Source organism: Mugil cephalus, chromosome 3 (genome assembly GCF_022458985.1).
Source record: "Mugil cephalus isolate CIBA_MC_2020 chromosome 3, CIBA_Mcephalus_1.1, whole genome shotgun sequence".
In the NCBI taxonomy this organism is placed as follows: Eukaryota; Metazoa; Chordata; class Actinopteri; order Mugiliformes; family Mugilidae; genus Mugil; species Mugil cephalus.
In genome coordinates this window covers 5139956-5162359 of record NC_061772.1, presented here as the reverse complement: position 1 = coordinate 5162359, position 22404 = coordinate 5139956, and the positions used below count along the sequence as shown (strand labels likewise).

Sequence of the window (22404 nt, the reverse complement as noted above, 5' to 3'; positions counted from 1 at the left end):
TAGTTTTTGCAGTGCGTTGGCACTATTTGTCTACTAACACTTCAAGAGTGACACATCATTATGGCAAAAGCCCCTAATGAACAGCAATGCCCCTTCTTTCCCCGACTGCAATTGTTGTAATCTCAGAAGACACTTAATTCAGTGCCCGTCTTCAATGAACTACAAAACTGATATTTTTCCAATATGAGGCAAACATGTCTGTGAATCTGCTTTAAAGAAAACAGTAAATAAAAAATTAATATTTTAGTACATTTATTATTCAGTACAACTTAATATAAAAATGCATGTGAATGTGAATGGTCGTCTGTGTCTCTGTGTTAGCTCTGGGATGAGATCCACAACCCTCCAGAAGACAAATGGTTACATCAAACAAAAGAATGAATGAACAAATGAATGAATGATATAAATACCTCGCAAGATTATCAGTTGTGCTGAATGCATGGTGATGGTTGTATGGTAAAATGTTGGCAGGAAAAAATAAAAGTCCAATAGTATCTCAACACATAAACAACGCACTCTAGATTAGATTTCACCAGCAAATATGAGCCACAAAAACAAGACCACATAACCACCCCTGTTTCATGCTTCTGGCCAGGACTCGTCAGTGGCAGCAGATCTGAGGTCTGGTTTGGGACGTCAGACATCGGTTGATTTGGCCCGTTTAATTTCACTGAAAAAATAAAAAGATGGAAAAGGATAAAATGAATAAAAGGAACTTAGACATGACATCATAAACCTAAGTACTGACAGGTGGGCCTGGTGCCTCACAGGATGACTTGAGTACCCACAGGTTTGGCCCATGCATCTTGTAGGGGCTTAATTTATTAACGTGACTCCTTCATTTTGCAGGAAAACTTGAGCAGTCGCTCTAAATCTCGCACTCCGTCTTTGTATTTGGTGGGGCCTTGACACATAGAGATATCTAATGTTTGGGGGAAATGTTTTTGTTTTTTTATTGACAATGAATGGTGCAGAGTTACTGTTGACAGATTATCCCAGTTCATCTATAACACTAAATCTTCTCAGTCATCCAGGTCATGGTATATCCGAATAAGTTGAAACAGGGGCAGACTGATCTCCACTCAAGCAAGTAGCAGAGAAGAATTTCCTGATTTGACATAGATGGCTTCCTATCCCTTTCCTCCTCGGTGCTTTGCCCCTCAGGTGTAGGTGAGGTGGACCGCTCAATCGTTTCCTGACAAGCTGACTCTCCTGTCATGAGCCATGTGCATGTGAAGGGGTTGTTGTGTTTCCTCAATGTTAAAATCTGTACTTTCTTCACTGCACTGAGCAACATAAACTACATTTCTCTGTTTTGCTTAGGTGTTTTGTCTGTGGGTGAACATATTTCTGCCATGGGAAGCCATGCCCATGTGTTGCAGGGTTTGAAGTGAACGGCAATGCAGTGTTTTCTGAAGTTCCTTATTATTGGGGCACCTAAAGAAATATTATAAAAGTCCATTAATGACCAATTTCCATCAGTTCAATGAAGCTGGTTGTAAGAGGTATTGTACAGTATGATTTTTTTTCTCACCAGAACCAACACTGAATGTCTACAAATCTAGACAATGTTTTGTTTTTTTTTCAAATGGTATTCAGTAGGGTACCTCCTCTCTCAGGTTATTAGTTTTGTACACTAAGTCTTTCAAAAATAAGCCTACAACATTTCAATGTACCTTTTTTTTCTGCACAGAATGAACAAACACAGCTAAAAGCTATCCCAGCCAAAACAAGCTTTAGTTTCATTTAGAAAGACATTCCATTCCACATCATCTGGTTTCACATCATGGTTCATGCATTGGTATCTTTGAGGGAATAAGAGAAGGTCAATATTTTGAAAGCTATTAGAGGGAAGTGGCACTTTTTTGTCATGGTAATAGTACTGGATAAAGACACTGGAAGCAATACTTCACTGTAATGTATTTTTGACTGTTCAGTTAAACAGTGTCTGTAATTACAAGGAGCACTAGCTTTATGATATGTTCAGTGTTCAGTACAGCACACCTCCTTCGAGTTCTACCTTACGCTGGCTTATCGGCTGAATTAGGCTATAGTCTTCGGATTTTAAATGTATTAAAAATTCATTTCATATAACATGTCCCTGTGCTGACGGCTGACCACACTCTCCATAGCAGACAATTACAAACAACGCAGACAAGTCTTAATATGATAAACAGCTGGAGGTTGTGAGTCACACATACTATTGTAACAGGAGTGCAGGCGGTGGGGGTTTGTCATTAGATAGTGTAAACTGTCAGGATTCTGTATCTATCCAAGTCACAACTAAACTAACAATCCTCTCTTCTGAATGGGCATCTTAAGGATCATGCCTCTGAGGAGCTTCTAACACAACCACACAGGTGCAGGGGAGAGTTAAACCTCCTATTTCATAGATTCATTTGTCCTGTATCATGGGTTCACGTCCTGCGCAAAGACGCAGAAGTGCCACTTCCCGTGAAGAACATTGCGCACCCAACACATGCACATGCATGTTCTCATTTATATGTCTTCACTGTTGTAGTGTGCAGGAGCAAGGACTGTTGTTTAAATCACCAAATCCTTCAATGTTTACTATTGATTGCTACTTTTTGTTATAGTTATAATATAATTATTGATCACTTCAAACTGAATAACACTATTTCAGTGAGGCTGAGTATGCTATTTTTTATTGTTCCCGCATGCCAAGGTGGTGCCCTGTGATTACTGACCCTTTAAACATTGTTATATATAGTCAACATGAGCAAAAGAATCCAGACGGATATTTTGAGAATGGGATTTTGAGGGTAAGGGAAGGGTTAATAAAAATGTCAAAATTTCAGATTCTAATAATTAATATTCATGTCAGTGAGTATTAATTATTGCTAACACATTTGCTCCCTTATAAAGCCAAACAATACGCTAACACATCACTAATTGTAGTGGAGTCTGGTGTCTGAAGAGGGCAAACTAGGTGGACATTTTTAGGTGGCTACATCATTCTCTATACTTCTCCAGCTGAGGTCTTGCCAGCTTTCTGCTGTAAGTAAACTTCTGTCCTATTTACTGGAGCAGCAAACAATGCTCCCAATGCCCATAGAAAAGTTTGTCCTGAATAAATAAGTATAAGAATCCAGTTAGCAATTACATTCCCTTATTTTTCTAAATATAAGTTGTATCAGTTTGCTTTATCCTTAGAGAAAATTAGTCAGTTGCAGTTATTTTACAATATTAGAGTTTAAAATAGTGATATATTTTCATTTAGATCGAGTTCTCATCTTGCATAGTCCTTTGGAGCAGGCACAGGGGAAATAACAACTGATTATTATTAAGAAAACACCAAATTTACAGTTATTTCCATATCATAGCTGTATGTGTAAGCTGTAAGCTGTGTGTTGATAGCATTAGTTTCATGTCAGCTAATATAACTTGAACATGTCCTGCTTTGATGCCAACTTACGACAGCTCTTTCTTCAGCCGATCCAGTTTGTCGCGCAGCCGTTCATTTTTCACTTTAAGAGGAGTATTGGGGACGAACCAGGCAGCTACAAATTTACAGATGACCACAACGTGCTGTAGAAACACACAGGACAGAACCATTTAACTGACTTTATCAATGTACTGTAATGTACACAACACAGTCTCCACCACACCTAAGAGACAAACCTCAAAGAGGATGACAAAGCCAAACCGCATAGCTAGGACCAACCAGAACTGAGAAGTCAGGCTGTAGTCCTCGCTCCTGTAGTCTCTGTAGCTGCACACATAAAACAAGTTGCCATGTCACATTCGCAAATAAAGTATGTCCATGTTTACAATGAGCAGAATACTTCAGTCTTAGTCTTACCGGCAACTTGTGACGTTGAAACCCTCTTGGTGTTTGTGCGTCACATTAGCCGTGGCCAGAGTGTCATCAATATATCCCTCCATGCAGCTGCAACAAGAGCACGAAATGCACAATGAGATAACACATTAAATTGTCTGCTTGGCATGTTTCTATCAGATGAAGTATGGCTGACTCTGTATGAGAGGCTCCAGTCGCACATGGGCCATAATGGTAACGGTAGACAAGACGAGGAATAAAGTCTGATGTGACTCCAATGACCAGACCATTAGCGATCACTGCTAACACTCCAATGGCTTCCAAGACCTTCGTCCACACACCTGTAGGGACATGATGAACAAGAAATATGTTATGAACGGTTATATGTATGGTTTTTTATTATGTTTATTATACATTTGGAAGATTGAATGTTTCATGTCAGTAACTTTTATATGTTTAACTGGTTCAGTCTTTTGACACTTCACACAAGTTTGCCTGATACAGGTATAAACAGACGCACCAATGTCATTGGTCTTCCTAGGAACCATGCGTCGCTCCAGATCGACCATCTTTATGGCATCCAGGCGTATCTCAAGGATGTTGTTGAAGAGAGCGAGAAGGGGAGCGAGGGGGAATGCTGCCACAAATATGGTGGTGAAACTGAACTGGATGACTGGAGGGTACAGACAGCATTGTTATTCTGAGATGTTTCCACAGGGTAAAAGTGAGTGAGTTCAAAATGAAATATAAAACAGTGTTAAGTGTCATTGACATACAGCGAGCAGACAAAAAATTATGATCACGTGTAGCTCATGTAGCTCTCCCTTGTGCTCGTCAGTGAATGGACATGGGCCTCCTGAGGGTGTCCTGTGGTGACTGGTAACTGAATGTTAGTGGGGGTTAGTGGAGGTTTTTGGGTCCTATGGGTTGAGGGGAGGGGCCTCTGTGGATCATCTCACAGATACTTGATCAGTTTAGATCTAGTGAATTTTGAGGCCAGATCGACACCCTGTTCTGTTTTTTTTGTTGTTGTTTTTTTAAGTTGTTCATAAACTGTTTTTGCGTGTGTGTCTGTGCTATGGGGTGGGGGTGTCTGGCCTAGTCTAGGTGGTTGGTACATGTCCAGATTTAAGCCAGAACATCCACATGTTCACATCTGGTCCACAAAGGTCATTGTTATTCACTTCTCCTATCAGTGGTTTTAATGTTGTGGCTGATTGGTGTATGTGAAAACAATAACAAGCCAAATCGATAGTTGTATCCAGAATAATTAATAAGCAAAGGTAATAAGGCCTGTGGACCTACCCATTTCAAGGAATTCATTAAACAGGCTGAAGGAGTCAGTGTTGCCCAGGTGATAGTTACGTAGCCAGTCCCTAACTTTGCAGATATCACATGGTTCAATCCGGCCTTGTTCATCACGGCAGGCCTTTCTATAACAGTACCCACACTTCCTTTCCAGCTTCTTTGCGGCATTTTTGCGCACACAATTCTTCAGCCAGCTGGAAAACCACATGAACGGAGAATATGAAACATTACCACTCAGAGTTTTTTTTTTTTTTATGAGGTCTTGAAGTTAGTTCAACTTTATCAGCTCCCTTCTTAAATGAGACTTGAAAATACTCACGGCACAGTAAACTCAAAGATGTTGTTGAGAGTCTGCTTCAGCAGCATGATCACTGCCATTTGGATAAAGAGATCTGTCAAACAACCACTGGGATGGCACTACAAAACACAACACAGGTGAACATTAAACACTGCAGGTGTAGCTTAACCTCGGAACACTGAATGAATCTTCTTACCTCTTCCAGTCTGAACCCAGCAAGACGTACATAGTTTCCTGGATGGCCATTTATCCTGAGGCAAAAAGACTTCAGATCAGCAGCTGAACCCTCCTTGTTAACAGATTTTTGTAACCTAAAAACAATCTACCAGTATATTTCCCTCTAAGCTAAATCACATGAGACCTTTAACAAATTTCATTATAAAAATACAAACTATACAACAACAGTGAAAACTAATGTGACACATTTAGAGTTTGATTTCATTTCACTGCTCAGTATGTTTTTCGATACAATCCTTGGGACATCTTGACATGGGAACATTTTCTCCTGATCTGCGTCTGTCCAAAGATAACCAGCAGTGGGTATGATATCAATATATCAGAGTAAGTATCAGTCTGCTCAGTTCCTCAACTCAACACAGCAGACAAGTCGCCATCTAGCATCGTGGTGGCATAGTTAGAGAACAATGCCAACACACCTCAGCACATGTATAAATGCTTTCATCAGAGTAGGCTCTGCATAGACCGGTTGCGGGAGTAAAAAACAAGCTTTGATTTGAACCCAAACTCTTTCATATTTTATACTATCTGAAGCGCTTGCGGTTACTGAGGAACAACAGTACACACTTGACCTCATAATTTTCACAATTTATGACTGTAACAATTTATAAACAGTACCTGCCCAGAAAAAAGGCAACATAGAAGAGAGAGGAGAAGAGAGTGAAGAACTGGAAAGTGAACATCTTGACTGTGAAGCTCCTCTCTTTTGCAGCAGTGGTGTTCAGCTTCTCTGAACGGACACATGGACAGGAGCACAACAATGTACAGTAAGTGGTGGGGAATTTCTGAAACCACTGAATGCTTGATTTTTACACCGATGAGCCAGAACATATGATCACCTGGCAAATATGTGGCTCATTTTTCATCTGCTGCCACAACTGCTGAAATTGTGTGAACCAAGTTAAGGGGCATCAAGACGTTACCAAGAAATTCTGTAATCCTGACTTGAAGTTGACTCTACAATGTTGACGCATCAAAAATGCATCAAAACGCATCAAAAATGTTTCAACACCTAATCCCCTCCTGTGGTTATTTCATTTTGTGTTTCTCCTTGGATCTATGTTGATAAGGACAGCATTGACCAGGAGCTTCCCTCAAGCCTTGTCCATGCTATTGTGCTGTATCCCAGACAATTTAAAGACATTTATTATCAGCTAATCATCTGTGAGTAATCAGAATGTTGTGGCTCATCTGCGTAAATGTTAGTAAAAATCTTTAGTTTAAATCTTTAAAAACACTCTTTATTAATTGCAGGAATGCATGATCAATAAAGCCTCTGTTCTCACCTATGGAGCATAGCTTCAGGGACACCCATCTGTTCACCTGCAGGTTTGTTAAATGAAAGACACAAACAGTCATGAGCATTATTGTAGTCATTAGTGGTAGTAGACGAAGTAGGACTGGGATGACTGTGGATGGCCAGTTAAGAGACTCGAGAAGGGCCCTCTGAAGCTACAAGATGGTAGGCTATGTTGGGTGGCTTGGACGTTGTGAGATTTTTCATTCAGTAGTGCACCATAGTATGTCAAGTTAAGACACAGCATGAACAGTTTAAGATAAGATAAGATAAGATAAGATAAGATAAGATAAGATAAGATAAGATAAGATAAGATAAGATAAGAAAGGAGCGTCTGAAGCGTTCAGTTCTGCTCCGGGGTGGGATGATCTGCTGGCTGAATGAGCTGCCCATCAGCCACAGCTCATCGTGCCGAAGGTAAGAGAGATCTTCCAATATTGCATAGATTTTGTCCTTCATGCTCCTCTTAGCCACTGTTTCTAAGCAGTCCAAGTTCAATTCCACCATCGAGCAGACTTTCCTCACCAGTTTATTGAGTCTGTTGATCTCACCAGTCTTGGCCCCGCCCCAACAGCACACCACAGCAGAGAAGAGCACGCTGGCCACCATGGACTGGTAGAAGGTCTTGAGGAGTCTACTACAGACGCCAAACGACCTCAATCTCCTCAAGAAGAACATCTTGCTTTGTCCTTTCCTGTCGAGGGCATCTGTATTGTGTGACCAGGCCAGTTAATTGTTTATTTGGACCCCAAGATACTTGTATGCATCCACAATCTCCACCTCCTCACCCTGGGTGGTGACTGGGGCAGGACTCCTCCGATTCCTCCTGTAGTCCACCACCACCTCCACAGTCTTGCTGAGGTTGAGTTGTAGGTGGTTCCAGTTACTCCAGTCAACAAAGCTCTCGATCAGTCCTCTGTACTGTCTGACTATGGAAGAGTCATCTGAAAACTTTTGGAGGTGGCTGGTGCCAGAGATGTAGCGAAGTCGGAGGTGTAGAGGGTGAAGAAAAATGGTGCCAGTACCATCCTTGGGGCACGCCCATGTTGCTCGTCAGGACCTCAGATGTGCAGCTGTCCACCCTGACATATTGCGGCCGTCCTGTGAGGTAGTCTAAAATCTAGGCAGCAATGTCAGGGTGAAGTTGCATGTCCAGTAGCGTGTCTCTCAGGTGGATGGGTTGGATGCTGTTGAAGACACTGGAGAAGTCAAAGAAAGTGACTCTCACAGTGCTTCTTGCACTCTCCAGATGAGACAGGGCCTTGTTTAAAAGGCAAAACCGCTGACAATAAGAGGCCCCAAATTCCAAAACAAATCCAACTCAGTTTAGATGACCTGTACATTCTGGTTGAACTCAGTCAAAACTAACATTTTCTTGATTTTTTCAAACACACAACATTCCAAGTGGAGTATGTGTGTGTATTTTTCATAGCCATATATTTTTGCTCTTGCTTGTTGTGGCTCTGTCTGACTTCTTCAGTGGGTCAATCAAAAGAGATCATGTTTGAAAAATTATTTGATAGCTTTGGCTCATGAGCTGTTCTAATTTTTATTTTTTTTTATCACAACACCTTCCTCTTGTCATCAGTTTGATAGAGGTTTATTTGGTCCATGGCCTTTATTTCCAAAAGGCTACTGTTCATATGGTTTTTAGTACTGCAGCCTGGCTTTGCATTTCCAGTTCATGTAAACCCACTCAAAGTGAAGCTGACTTGAATTATTTTGGTCTGGACTAGGCTCTGGTGTTCCCCCCTGTCCTCTTATTCTACATTCAGTGCATATTGCATGAGGACTATAAAACTGGTATACATACCCGGGTCATGATCTGAATGGTGACGTAGTGCAGCACGGCCCCAAGCATCACAGCCACAGGGTTGGCGTAGGCCTCCAAAAATTCCCACTTGCATTCTGAAATCAAGGGGGCAGCCACCACTCGAAAGACCACCAGAGCATGAGCTATGCCGATGATCACCATTAGCTGGAACACAACAATCCCATTAAGTTGACAGACGTGTTGCTTCTTTTAATCATTTTAAATTTTTTCACTGATAAGATGTACCAAGTTTACTTTATCAGAAATCAGCAGGAAGTAGGCAAGATGGGTTAACAGTGAAAAAACACATTACGACTGTTGAGACAAGAACTTTTCAGGTCACTTTTTCAGGTCCTGTTTGATTAGGACCTCTTAAATAAGCCATTCATGACTTCCTATTTCACTTGCTGTCTGCTGAGAGGACTTTTGTTATTGTAGCAACAATCAAAACAAATGACTTGTATGTGCGAACATAAGAATGAACAATAAAAGAGGATATGATGTGTTTGATAAGCTGAAGAGTAGAGTCCACAAGCATCTTTATAATGAGGTCATAATAATGTTGGAAATGCAAACTTCCACACCTTGCACCACAATTATTCTGAAGGGCAATACAGTAGATCCATGCATGACTGTTTGTCTTACCATAACTGTGACCAGGATGAGGACCAGAGTACTGCGATAGTATGAATGTGTGAACTGTCTGGGTGTACAGTTTTTATCATTGACTATATCCATGATCAGTTCCTCCTGTTGATACAAGAGAGCAAAGTTTTAAGACACACATATTACAAGGAATGCTGCATCCAGAAATGAAGCACTTAACAAGAGCGATGATGACTTGCTCGGTGGTAAATTCTAACATTTGGAAGGGTTTATGTTTCCACTAGAATTGCACTATGTTAGAATCTAAGGTGTTAAACTATTGTTATGTGGTTGGAAGAGGGTCCATAGCAAAGGGGTTACTTATTTGACCTATGGTATGGACAGTTCTACTGGTGCTGTTTTGTGGTTTCTATGGTTGAATTTCTGCAAAGACGTCACTACTGAGAAAGACCAACAAGATAATTAGAAAAGTCAAATAGATGATTGTATTATGTATGTGTGAAGAAAGAAAAAGACCATGATTTAAAAAAAAAGAATGGAAATCTGAAGTTGTGACATACAGTGTTACTCTTCATAAAGTGTTCATACTGTAATCTTACAAAAAATGGGAAAACAAGTCAGAAAAAAACACAGCTAGGGAGGAAAGGAGCTGGAGATAAGTTTGTACTTAATTTTAGTTTTGGAAAATCAGTTCAGTTTTGGTTGTATGTGGTTGTATTGTGTATTAACATGAGGGTACATCAGCTTTATCCAGCAGGTACCTCATCACAAAGCAATTTTAATTTTAGATAAACTTTTGGTTAAATCAAAGTAAATGCACTGAGCTTTAACAACACAGAAAATGTACTATCATAATTAGGTCTAGCCAGTCATTATTCTGTAAGCCAAGGTATCAGTTAACAATACAGGTGACTACACTGTATCAGAAAACAGATGATTGTCTACAAGTCATAGTGAAAACTGTACCTCCTCTTCACACCAGTCATAGACATTCCACTTAGAAACATGTCTGGCTCTGTGTCTCTTCCACAGCTCCAGGAACAGCGTGGCTGAAAACACACGATTAATTAAAATTTTTAATAAACAGTACATCACGTTAGATGTCCTGAGTGAATCCACTTAGATTCAATTAGAGACTCACCCCAGATTGCCATGAACATAGCAAAAGCCACAGTGCCCTCGTTGTCAAACAAAAGACTGACCTGTGAAGATACAAACACACCATGTATTTAAGGAAGAGAGAAGCTTATGATCTTGTACCACACAAGCACACAAATCAGGACCGGGTTGCTATGTTTGTGTCTAAAATAGATCCAAGGTTTGATTAAAATAAAAGGATCAGAAATATCAGTTAATGTAACATTTTATTAGTGCCACCATTTATTTTAAATATAATTTCTAGTGCACTGAATTGCATCTCTGTCTTCTTGTGTAGCTCCAGGCCAAGTGATAAAGAGAGTATGTAGTTGTAATCTTTCTAATTTTATCAGCCTCCTCTCTAGAGAGTAGGACTGTCCCAATTTCTTTGTAGGATAAAATGCAGTCCAAGAAATTAATGTAATATAATTGTAATTTTAGGGCATTTTCATACATATATGTTTATATATAATCATCCAGTGGAATATTAATGCAATTAAGATGAGTGTGAAAATGAGTGTGACATTCTCATGTAAACTAACATAAATGGAAATACTTCATTTAATATCATACTCAGTCTTTAGTAACAACTTTGGAAACATCTTCCCATTCAGTGATTTTTTTTTCTATGTTGTGGATACATTGCAGATACCTACAGATGGGATTATGCAGTACACAAGAAAATGTTATACAAAGCAGAATAGGCTTTATATTTGAGATTCCTCAGAGTAGACAACTTTTGCCGACAGCTTTGTACACTGTCGACATTCTCTCAATCAACTTCACTGAAGTAGTCATCTGGGATGGTTTTCCATAAACAGGTGTGTCTCATCAATAATGAACTTCTGGAATTTCTTGTCTTGGACAGAGGCGCGGTTGGTTCACGGCACTAGAGTGAATAGCCCTATTCAACTACTGTTCTAATCCATATTATGGCAAGAACTACTCAACTAAGTAATGAGAAACTACAGTCCATTGTTACTTTATGAAGGATGAAGGACAGTCAATTAAAGAAATCTGAATCTATATCAGATGCACTTGTAAAACCCATAAAGAGCTATAATGAAATGAGTAAGAGTTAATTCTTCTGCAGACGAAAAGTTCATTAGAGTTACCAACCCATACCATCTGCAAATTAAGAGCACCTAGAATTAGAGCTCATACAAATGCTTCAGAGTTCAGGTGGCAGACATATCAGAATACCAACTGTTCTTGGGAGACTGGGTCAATCAGGCTTTCGTGGTTGAATTGCTGCAAAGAAGTCAATACTGAGGAAGAAGAACGAGAACATAATTGGTTGGGCCAAGAAACGCAAGGGTGGACATTAGACCAGCGCAACTCTGTACTTTGGTTGGATGAGAGCTTTTGTTTCCTCTAAATAGATTTGCTACTGGGTCTGTCTGTGGAGATTCAGATGTATTTTAACACACCTCCAGGAAAGGCTAGGTAGGGGTTATTTGACCTGGTCTCCATAATCACCCAACCTAAACTCAACTGAGATGGTTTGGGATAAGTTGGACCACAGACTGAAGGCACCAACAAGTACTTAACAGCTCTAGAAAGACTGTTGGAAAACCATCCCAGCTAACTACGTCATGAGGCTGATTGAAAATATGACAGTATTCAAAGGTGGCATTGAAGCAAAAGGTGGCTACTTTAAAGAAACTAAAGTATAAGACACATTCTGCTTTGTTTAACACTAAACTATATCACCGCATGTATTCCTTCATACTTTTGATGTCTTCAGTATTCTTATTGGGATATGTAGAAAATCCCTTTAGTGAAAAGGTGTGACAATCAAGAAAGATGTAGCCCGTGGTCTTCTAGTGATAATGAAGTTAATTAGTTAATTAAGTGATAAGAAAACTTGTGTGTTGTTGTGTACAGCAGGGTGCAAAAGAAGGCAGTTCTGACACAGGTATTTGTATGCTGAAGCGTGTTCAGACAGATAAGTCAACACAAGCTTGAAACTGGTTTGGCAGGGTATAACTTAATACCACAAAGTAATGTTTAGAGGCAATGTAATGTTTGGACACAAACGGAAATCTGCCCAGAGAGTGTAAGGGATTGGTTTGAGAGGTGTGACACTATTGTTTCAAAGGCAGGGATGGATTCCACAAGATAAGGTGCAGAGCCTAGTAGGGAACAATGAAGACTTTTTAAGGAGGAATATTGTTGCTCTCCTCAGTTTGGTTTCTGGAGCAAGCTCAAGTTTATTTATTTTTGGACTTTTGGTTTTACATTAAGCATTTGAGGGAAGTTTTGGTCAAATGTTGGAGAACTATCCAAGCTCTTTTACTGGCCTGGGCCTGGATAGATAATTTCCATTGCCTACTCAGAGTAGAGTACTACAGGGATGCCATTAAAATGCTTATTGTACAGGCTGTGAAAAGATGTGGAATATGCATTCAGAGAACCTGCTGGTGGAGAACAGTAGTGAAGGAGTCTGGCAAACTGAAGAATAAACTGAAGTCATTGTCTCACTTCTTTCTCTAAAGTTTGGCTAGTTGGCTCACTGGCATTCAACTGCTTCTGTTGTGTGAATGCTGATGCAAGTGACAGATAAGGCCACTGCACATTTTGTCACCCATTTGTGCCACTGTTAGGGTGACCTTTTGAGGCGGTACATCTGTATAATGCTTCACCTATTGAGCTGGCAAGTCCAACTGTTTTGCAAGCCACCGGCATTATCTTCAGTCTCACGTTGTACAGTTTTCTATTTTTTATGTATTCATTTTTACACTGCTTTGTTTTGTTCCAATGAGAAAAGTGGGTGGAGTCAAATTCCTTGTATGTGCACACGTATTTGGCCAATAAAGCAGATGCTGAGTATCGAGAGGTTATCTTACTGCTGTTTACATTCCAAAGGTGTCAGTTGGTAATTGTTCCCTCCTTCCAAGTGGCGAGGGAATGAATTTTTCATGAACAAGGGAAATGAAGCAGATAGGATCACACTGACATGACTATGGTTGGACGTTAAAATGTTCTGAGCTAGGTCTTAACTAAGAAGAACAATAATAAGAAGAGAATTGCTTGGGGCAAGAAACACAAGAGTGGAACATTAGACCGCTGTAGATATCTGTACTTTAGCCTGGTGGAAGTTTTGGTTGCAACATGTAAGGCCTCTAAATTACTTTACTATTAGTTATTTGAACTATGGAATTCTACCAGCCTTTATGCGACGACTTTACACTGAAAGGCAGGGTCTGCCTGTGGACATTTAGAAGCATTTTATAACAGCAAGTATTTGAATTATCACACTAGTCAATGAGTAACAAGTTAATCTTGATAATTGCTACAGAAGAAATAAACTTCAGTGGACCTCCACCTCTGTGAAACTGGCATAGTACATTATCGTAAGCCATGTGTTGGAACAACACAAAATACACAAGATAGTTGGTAGATAAAGCAGACTGGACCACTAAAGAAAAGAACAGAAAGAAATCTTTTAATTACCAAAATGTCAACGTGCAGTCATTGAGATGCAAACCAATGCCTGTCCAGCTGACTCCAGCTGGAAAATGTGGCAGTAACAACAAGGCTCTACATAATGTCTGAGTGTTATAGCTTATCGGTGCATCATTGGCTAATGAGGAATTGTTAGGCAGGCTTCCCCGAGGACACGTGGTGGACCAATGTCATGTGTGTAAGAGTGAGGATATGGAGGACATGGAGAATGGAGATGTTTAACAGTAAACATAATAGGCTAAAATTCAGTTTAGAATCACCCAGTGAACAAACTGATCTGTGGAGTTCCCACAGATTACTGACACTGGAATTCGATGTTTACTTGTATCATTATAGGATCCAGCGGCCAGTTTTCTACCAGTGGGGAATAATGCTGCCTGTACTTTCATGTAACTGCTTCAACTGGTTCCCTGCAGGGGTCTCTGACATTTCAAGAGATGTATAGTTGATTAATTATTCTGTAAGAATAACCCAATCTAACCCAGTCAATGTAATCCTTGCTACTATAACACCCTGTTTGTCTGTTAGTGTACTTGTACTTGGGCACACCGATACATTGACTTCATATTCTATTGTGATATGGCAACAGCTGATTGAAAAATAAGCTCACCTTTGCGTAGGAGCAGGTGTCGGACAGTTCCCACGCCTTACACCTATTGTCACAGCGAGGGCACATGGTGATGTTGGACTGACACACTTCGTTACTAAGGATTCAAAAAGATCAAGTTTATAAACAACATACACCTATCGCTGAGTCACACCAAAAGCAGCATTTTTTTATGTATAAATATAACTGACTTACATGAGAGGGCTACTGTTAAAAAAGGCTAGCCCATAAAGGAACACTACAACACCTAGAGCAGCAGCAGGGGCCAGCAGTGTAGTGTACCAACCCAGCCACAGGTAGTACAGAGCCACCTTCTCCCCAAAGTAAGACCTGCAGAGAGAAAACAAACAGGGATGAACCCACCAGACACATTAAATTTAGTTTTGTCTCACCCACATGTATACAAGACACAACACGTTAGTAGTACAGAAAGCTGACAGTATACACCTGTATACAGTTTACAAGTTCTGCTATTACTGGCAAGGATCACTATGGTTCCATAATTTGTTATATTTTTTATTATCTACGATACACAAAAACAGAAGATCACAGCACTGTTGTTGACAATGTGAAAATTATTGGCCAGCTTGTCATCATTTATCAAATGTGCAATGATGTACAATAATATGTAAAAATGATTCATTTTCTGAACACATTTCTGTGTCCTTTGTTTGATTGGGTTATCATATCTACCTTGAGGACTTTTGAGTCATTTTTATGCAGAAATGTAGAAAATTCTGACCGGCGGAAAAAGTATTAAGCAGCATTGTATGTGCACATAACTTAAAGAGGTATAAGTGTTTTCTGAAGTGACAGTCACTGACAATTACAGACAGGTAGACATCTATGCCTGTCTGTCTGTAACTTTCAGTAGACAAACAGTACATTGCAGACAAATACTGACTGGATGTCCATGACCGGTTGTGGTGTAAAAGCAGCCGACCAACGAGCCCACTTCTTTCTCAGCTCTTTCTGTTTCTTCCTCTGAGAATGATGAGGAAAATAAACATACAATCAGTTGTTTGAATCTGACATGGAAGCACACTCAATATCAGCATGGAAACATCTGGACAGAAATACATTTGCAAGAACACGTTAAAATTTCACGTTATTACTTTAAAGGAGAGATCACAAAAATGTCAACCTTTCCACTTCCGGTACTGTACTATAATGAATACAGAACTTTAGCTAAATTGTTTTGTTTTGTTTCCATTCACTTCCCTTTTTTCTGCGCTTGACTGGTGTTCCTTTCTGTGATCTACTGCATGTATTTATTGTTCTCTCTGCTGTGTTTCTTTCCCGTACCCAACTGTATATGTTTATTTGTGTATTCATTTGCATCCTTATTAGTCTTTCAAGTTTTTCCTACCAAATAACAACTGAAGGTAGAGCAAACAAGTTAAGATGCTTTTAGTTCATTAAACTCACTGAGCTTAGTTGAAGTTTTCTATCCTTCTTAAAGGGATATACGCTTATTCTCGAACTGTATGAGGCACATAGCCTGAGTCTGATGATTCCCTGTGATGGAAATAACTTGTTTGATGTTATTTTCATCACATGAAATAATGTCGGACGGATACATTCACCCAAAAAACAGTAGTGTGTGCCTGACAATATTCTTTCTTAATAAATAGATGTGAATCACAAGCTAAACAGAGAACTAGGACGGTTTGCTGTGCATTTCACTAATGTTGGTGTGGTATGGACGTCATAAACCTGGGGTTTTCTGGACTCTTTTGGATCTGTTAAGGTCTCATTTATTAGCAGCAGATCAGATCCTTACTGTGAATAAATAACTGTGTAGCAGAATAGTGTAATTAAAGTGTAACAGTGGACATGATCCATCAATAGACAAGATAAGATAATCCTTGAATTTGTTACTTTTCACTTTGAGAAATGAGGTTAAAGTAGATCTAAGTTGAAATCAGTATAAACATCATGCAAAGAAGGTATTTCTGAAGTCTCTTAAAAAAATATTGATAATTCATTAACTGCGCCCTTGAGAGATCATCTTATTTTTCTTATTATTGCTTTAAACATTTCTTTAAGCATGACTTCAACACAATGTGATCTACTGAGGTTGACTGTGCTCTAAGCAAGGGACACATGGGTGTCAGCCAGTGTTCAAAATTAAGATCCCTAATGCAGAGAGGAAGTTAGGTTGACTTACCTCATGGAGGCAGAACAAAGTTTCAAAGACATTGTCCTTCAACAGGTCGTTTAGGTCCTCTTATAGAAAAAAGAAAGCAGACGTCCACATAAACAATCACAACTCGATATCATATCATAAAAGTAGTCATGTGTTATGACAAAAATGCATACTCGTTCTTGACAATTAAAAATCTGTGCAAATAGCCCGGTTGAGGTGAGGTTAAAAAAATTAACTACACTTTCTTGAACAAATCAAACTCACCTCCTGAGTCGAGGCGCGTATGATGGAGAATGAAATAGACAATACGGATCCTGGAGGAACAATAAAAAGTTCTTCAGTAATTGCACTACATTAGAGTCAATCTGTTCACAAGTGTTTCCAATCAATGTGGTGAAACTCCACAACAGAGTTGTTCAGGGCCTGAAGCAACTAAAGGTCTAATGTTAATGTTCATAAATCCACTGCCAGTAGAACACTGAAGAACCATAGTGTTCAAGGCAAAGTGGCAAAGACAAAGCCACTGCTCTGCCAGTCTGCTGAAGACTATTGGAAAATATTCTGTGGACTCATAAAACCAAAGTAGAATCGTTTGGTTTAAAAGAGAGGCTCATGTCTGGAGACTAAAACACTGATGTGTTGGGCGACTTCCTCGCAGAAATTCTGAGGGCAAATACTTTTAAGCAGCCCTATATACATATATTATACTATTAGATCACTCAAGACAGTGTCAAGGTCAAAAATATTACTGAGTTACAGAGAATACTACTGAGTTCATGGAGTTTCTGATGATCAGCCGATCTCTGTAGTAGAGAATAGATGATTACACTGTCTGCTGGAGCTTCTGGAGCTATGGTACAAGCTATCCTCTCTACCCTACAGGTCAGCTACAGCTCTACCTAAATATTACAACAGGTGTTTGGGTTTAAGTGTTCTCATCACATCAGCTTTGACAGCCCTATTCATTGGACTTAATACAGTCACTCAGTTCACATGTGATCTAGGAGAACAGAAGTAAGATAAGAGAAAACTTTATGAAAAACCTACTGTGAAAGCACTACTATGCTGTGGTGGGAAAAAAAATTGTACAACGGTATTTCTATTTAAAAGAAAAACAAAGGCATTACCCTGTGCTTTTTGGCAGTGCTAAGGGAGCAGAGGTACAAAATAAATAGGAAGGCAATTTATGTCATTATCTTCTGCAGCTCGCCAAGAATTCAGTAACGAAAGTAATACTTTGAGTTGCGTCTGGCTCTACGCCCTGTTCACAAATGTCAGCATGAAACTCGAAACTACCATGATTGTGACTGAAAACTGTTAAACTGTTCCAGTATCTGCCGACGTTTGCAGGGTTGCTAACATTTATTGCTACTGTTTGTCTAAACTGGCAACAATAACATACAAAATGGGGACTTGGCAAAGGGTAGGAGTCCTCTGGTTGGGGAACAGTAGACTATTCAGAAGGTCAACCTTCAAAATGTAACTTCCTGGAATGAACTGTACAGAATTCACCAATGTGTGTGCTTTACCTGGTGGCCTGGGGGATCTCTCCTCTTACATCTCCACGCCAGTTGCAGGAGTCTGAGACTTTAAGCAGGTACTGGTAGTCTTCAAACGTCTCCTTGGGAGCCCGCAGGCCATAAAACACTTTGTCATCATGGATGATTGTCTAACACACAACACACATATATTAGTAGGTTCTCTTCATAAGCATTCTTTAATAGTATATTACATTAATGCATTTTGAAAAAGAAAAAAAAAACTCACAGTGACTGAGATGTTTTTCTTTTTTAGCTGTTGGATAAAATCGCTCTGTCTCTGAGACTTCGGGTCCAAGTCATCGTGCCCTTTGTGTCCCACCAGTATGTAGTCAAATGTCTTCTGTGTGGGCTAAACAAAGACAAAATACCCAATTAATACAGATGTAACTGACTTGTCAGAGAGATGCCAGAACATGGACCTGGAATATATCTATCTTGTGTATACACATAATAACATTATACAGTAATGTTATTATGTTATGTTAATATCATAACATGTCTTAAGGTCACAGGATAAAATTAAAGGAAATCAGACATCAGAGCAACATTACAATAAGATAGAGAAGAAAATAGTAGTCTGCATACATACAGGACATCTGCTAAGAAAAAAAAGTATTGTATGTGTATGTGTATCTATCAGTATTTCCAGACACGGCACTTTAGGTGAAAGGTCAGCCTGACGGACGGTGGCAAGAAAGAGCACTCTAAAGGCCTCAGCTTGACATAGAGAATGAGAGGGGTTGTCCACGATAGCTTTCCTCTTTCCTCTCGTTCTCTACTCACTGCTTCTACAATGTCCAGTTCCATTTGCACCAAAGATCTGACCTTCCTCACCAGCGTGCCCACTCTGTTGGAAGCACAAGTTTCTAAGACTACCTCCTTGGGTCACAACAGCAAGTAAGAAGATGTGGGCCACTACAGAGTGGGTGAACTTCTGTAGCAGCCTAGTGCACATTAAAGTATCTGAGCCCCCTTAGAAAAAAAAAAAAAAGTCGACTCTATCCTGCCCTGTAGAGTGCCCTTATGTTCTCTGACCAATCCAGTCCAGCATTTCCATCACCTACCCCCGGCTGTGTCAGGAGTCCACTACTAGCTCCTTGGTTTTCCCAATGTTAAGCGAAAGTGACAGTTGTCACACCATCCTCAATCAAGTTCTCAATTATGTCTCTTTACTTCACAGTTAACAATAGAGGAGTCATCTGAGAAAGTCTGAGTTGTAGACTGTGAACAAAAAAGGTGACTGTACCGTTCCTTGGGGTATACCGGTATTGCTAGTGAGTCTGAGAGATAGACTTGCAGTCTGACATGCTGCAGCCTGTCAGTGTAATCCAGGTCATGGGATTCACTTACATCACTTCTACTGATGAACAGTGGATGCAAATGTGGACAAAAGTGGTGTCCTCAATTGTAAAATCACTCATTTGTGGGTTACTGGTTAATGAAAACGTTATGTTAATGTTACGGTTGAGGTCCAGGTTAGGGTAGGGAAAGTACCAGGAAATGAAGGTGTAAGTGAAGTTATTCTGGATGCCCCAATATGTAAAGTATACATTAAAGGACAGAAGTGGACTTAAAAGGAAGCAGTGAGGTCCAGTAACATTTCCAAATGCGCTCAAGATAAGCAAATGAGACAAGGGACAAGAACACTTTTCAAGTGTTATCTTGATCTGTTAATTTGTATTTTGGCAAAATAGTCCTTTCATACAAGAAGACATATTCTGTGTTTGCATGGTACTGACAAGGTTCTGTCTACTGCTATCTTACACTAAAGCGACCTGTGGAAATGGTGAGATGAGAGAAGATAGACCAAAGGTGAATTCATACCACTGAAGGAAGTAAACGCTCCGCGCTTAAGCTGTCCTTCCGTAGTTCCAGCAGCTCTGTGTTTTCCTGCACACACACACACACACACGCACACAATAAGGTTAGCACTAAAATACTCAACTTGATCATCTCTGTTTACATAAATTTGCAATGCATTAGAAAACGATCACATAATAAGAGATCTATATTGAGATCCAGACAGGAGTCACACTCTTATGAACAAAATGTTAAATTCATAGCAAACAAATTAAATGCACTGTTGTTTCTTGCACTGTTGGTACATTAGTGGCACAAAGTGAATATTGCTGTATAATAAAAGTGAGTGGTATCTTAATTTCATGTCTTCTCTCCCCATTTTTACAATACCTTAGTATTTCAGCTAACAGTATTTGTTTCATTTTGCATTACATCATAAGTATCAATTGTAACTGCAATGACGATGGCTTAAAAATATTCAGCCTAAGCAATTAATCTCATGCTTTTATCAACAGATAAAAAGTTACTTGACCATGCAAAATGTATTCATATCAGTATTTTCTGCTAGGACCTCTGGACATGCTCTTCCTCCATTGATGGAGAAACTTTACCTACTGTATATCTTTCTGAAATAAATATTCTAACGCTTAAATCACAGTAGGCAATCCAGAAGTTCTTTCATGAACTCTTGAGCAGCAAGTGAACACATCACAGACCACAAGGCGGCTCCAACATCACCATGTAATGACAGTCAGTGACAGTTTTTCTTCAGTGAATAAAATTCTTGGAAGATTCTCAGCATTGAACAACACCTCTGTGAGAACATCTGTTCCTTGATCTGATGAGAAAGCACTGAGTCTAGACACAGCTGATGACCAGAAGACCTTGTGCTCAAATGTAATGAGAGCTTTTTAAAATACTCTGTCCTTGTAAATGTAACTAATTAATCAATAATATTAATAACTAAATATAAGAAATTAAATAGTACAATATGTGTACAGTGTGTGTGACTCTATGCAAGGCTCAGGTGTAATGCAAGAGAGATTATTGAACTGATGTTGATAATGTGTTGATAATAGATGGTCTGATTGTGTGATTTTGATGTATTGTCTCCACGCAGCCAGCATTTGTGTTTTGTGTTTTTACAATAACACCGGGTCCCCAGCTAAGGACAGTTTGCAATATACAGTCAATTGATAAGTCAGTCTAATGTAATGTAAAGTAAAAGTAGTCTACACTGCAGTTTGCGTTGTGTGGTCCAGCCAGGAGGAGATATTTTTTCCTAACGCGGCAATGTTAATAAGTTTAAGAAAAAGTTGTTTACCTCGACCTCCTTGAAGAACATGTTGGCAGTAATGCAGATGTAGATGTGAAGTTCTGCGTCCGGGTCATGAACGTGTCTCCATCATTCGGATAGTAACATGGATCGAAACAAAAAAAACATAAAAACACTTGTATCAGCTGTCCCCACTTCTCTTCCGCAAGCAAGCCCCTCTCCGTGGCGTGAGTGTGTGCTTTCAAGTGAAGTAAAGGTGTGCCGTTTACCTGTACCTGCTGACGTCACCTTTCGCGGGACAGTACCATGTTGCCTTCACGTCCTGTGGCAAGGGTGGGTAATGTGAGTATAAGAATCCCGGCCAAAGGAAAATTATTATTATTGTTATTTAACTTTTTTAATTTAATAGTTTTACAGGCCAAGTCACAAGTACGACTCTGGAGTTTAGACCCTGGGGGAGAAATGTTTGGAACTGGAGCACCAGCATTAGTGGACACGTCCGGATGTGTAAAAAACTGCAGTTCATTCATTTACCGTTTGACCCTGGCTCCGAAAGGTAGCCAACCCCCATAGATCTCCTTGTTAAAATGCTCTACTTTACAGAATTAATAAAAGTGTTTATAGCCTGCAACTGTAAATGTAGTTAATATCACTATTCGGGTGGTGAGTTGTTTTATAACTCATTCGTATTTTTATGAAGGATTAAAGGTCTGCGTAGGGGGCGTGGTGGCTGTGAGTGAGAGGGATGAGCCTGTCAAAGGTCAATAATGGCCTCCCGGTGTTCGGTTTTGGTTTCGAGATTTTTATTGTCATTCTAATACATGAGGTACATGAAAGGAAACGAAACTAAGCACTGAGGTCCACCCACAAGAGGATAAACAATAACCTAAAAATATAAACAAACTAAAAAAATAAGTAAAGCTGCAATGGGCTTAAAATGGGTATTAATAAATAAGAAAGTGATATACAGATGTTCCACATACAAAGTTTCTTGCACCTGGAACATAGTGATTGGGTTGTGCATCAGCTTCTGGAAAGCAGCTTCTGTTGGTTCAGGATCTGAAGCTG

At 39.7% G+C, this 22404-nt stretch overlaps 1 protein-coding gene across 1 annotated transcript; it reads right to left on the bottom strand.

Annotated features, from left to right (window-relative positions):
• Nucleotides 1–235: 235 nt before the first annotated feature.
• Nucleotides 236–21594, bottom strand: LOC125005977 (anoctamin-9-like). The gene is made up of 24 exons (XM_047581678.1): nucleotides 21385–21594; nucleotides 20085–20150; nucleotides 18487–18609; nucleotides 18249–18388; nucleotides 16984–17033; nucleotides 16741–16799; nucleotides 15475–15554; nucleotides 14766–14900; nucleotides 14574–14667; nucleotides 10500–10560; nucleotides 10325–10407; nucleotides 9398–9502; nucleotides 8753–8917; nucleotides 6929–6965; nucleotides 6261–6372; nucleotides 5602–5656; nucleotides 5427–5524; nucleotides 5105–5301; nucleotides 4320–4472; nucleotides 3996–4140; nucleotides 3824–3910; nucleotides 3643–3733; nucleotides 3437–3549; nucleotides 236–670 (listed from the first exon to the last, which is right to left on the bottom strand). Exons 1-24 carry the CDS (start codon nucleotides 21403–21405, stop codon nucleotides 637–639), a joined length of 2304 nt encoding a protein of 767 aa, XP_047437634.1. The 5' UTR covers nucleotides 21406–21594; the 3' UTR covers nucleotides 236–636.
• Between the last annotated feature and the right edge of the window lie 810 nt (nucleotides 21595–22404).

Excerpts from the sequence above, each read along its gene's own strand:
- LOC125005977 (XM_047581678.1), bottom strand. The coding sequence starts at position 21,405 with ATGTTCTTCAAGGAGGTCGAG. Across the intron at positions 14,668-14,765 it reads TTTAACAGTAGCCCTCTCAT|TAACGAAGTGTGTCAGTCCA; the intron begins GTAAGTCAGTTA and ends TTGAATCCTTAG. Across the intron at positions 4,473-5,104 it reads TAATGAATTCCTTGAAATGG|TCATCCAGTTCAGTTTCACC; the intron begins GTAGGTCCACAG and ends TGTACCCTCCAG.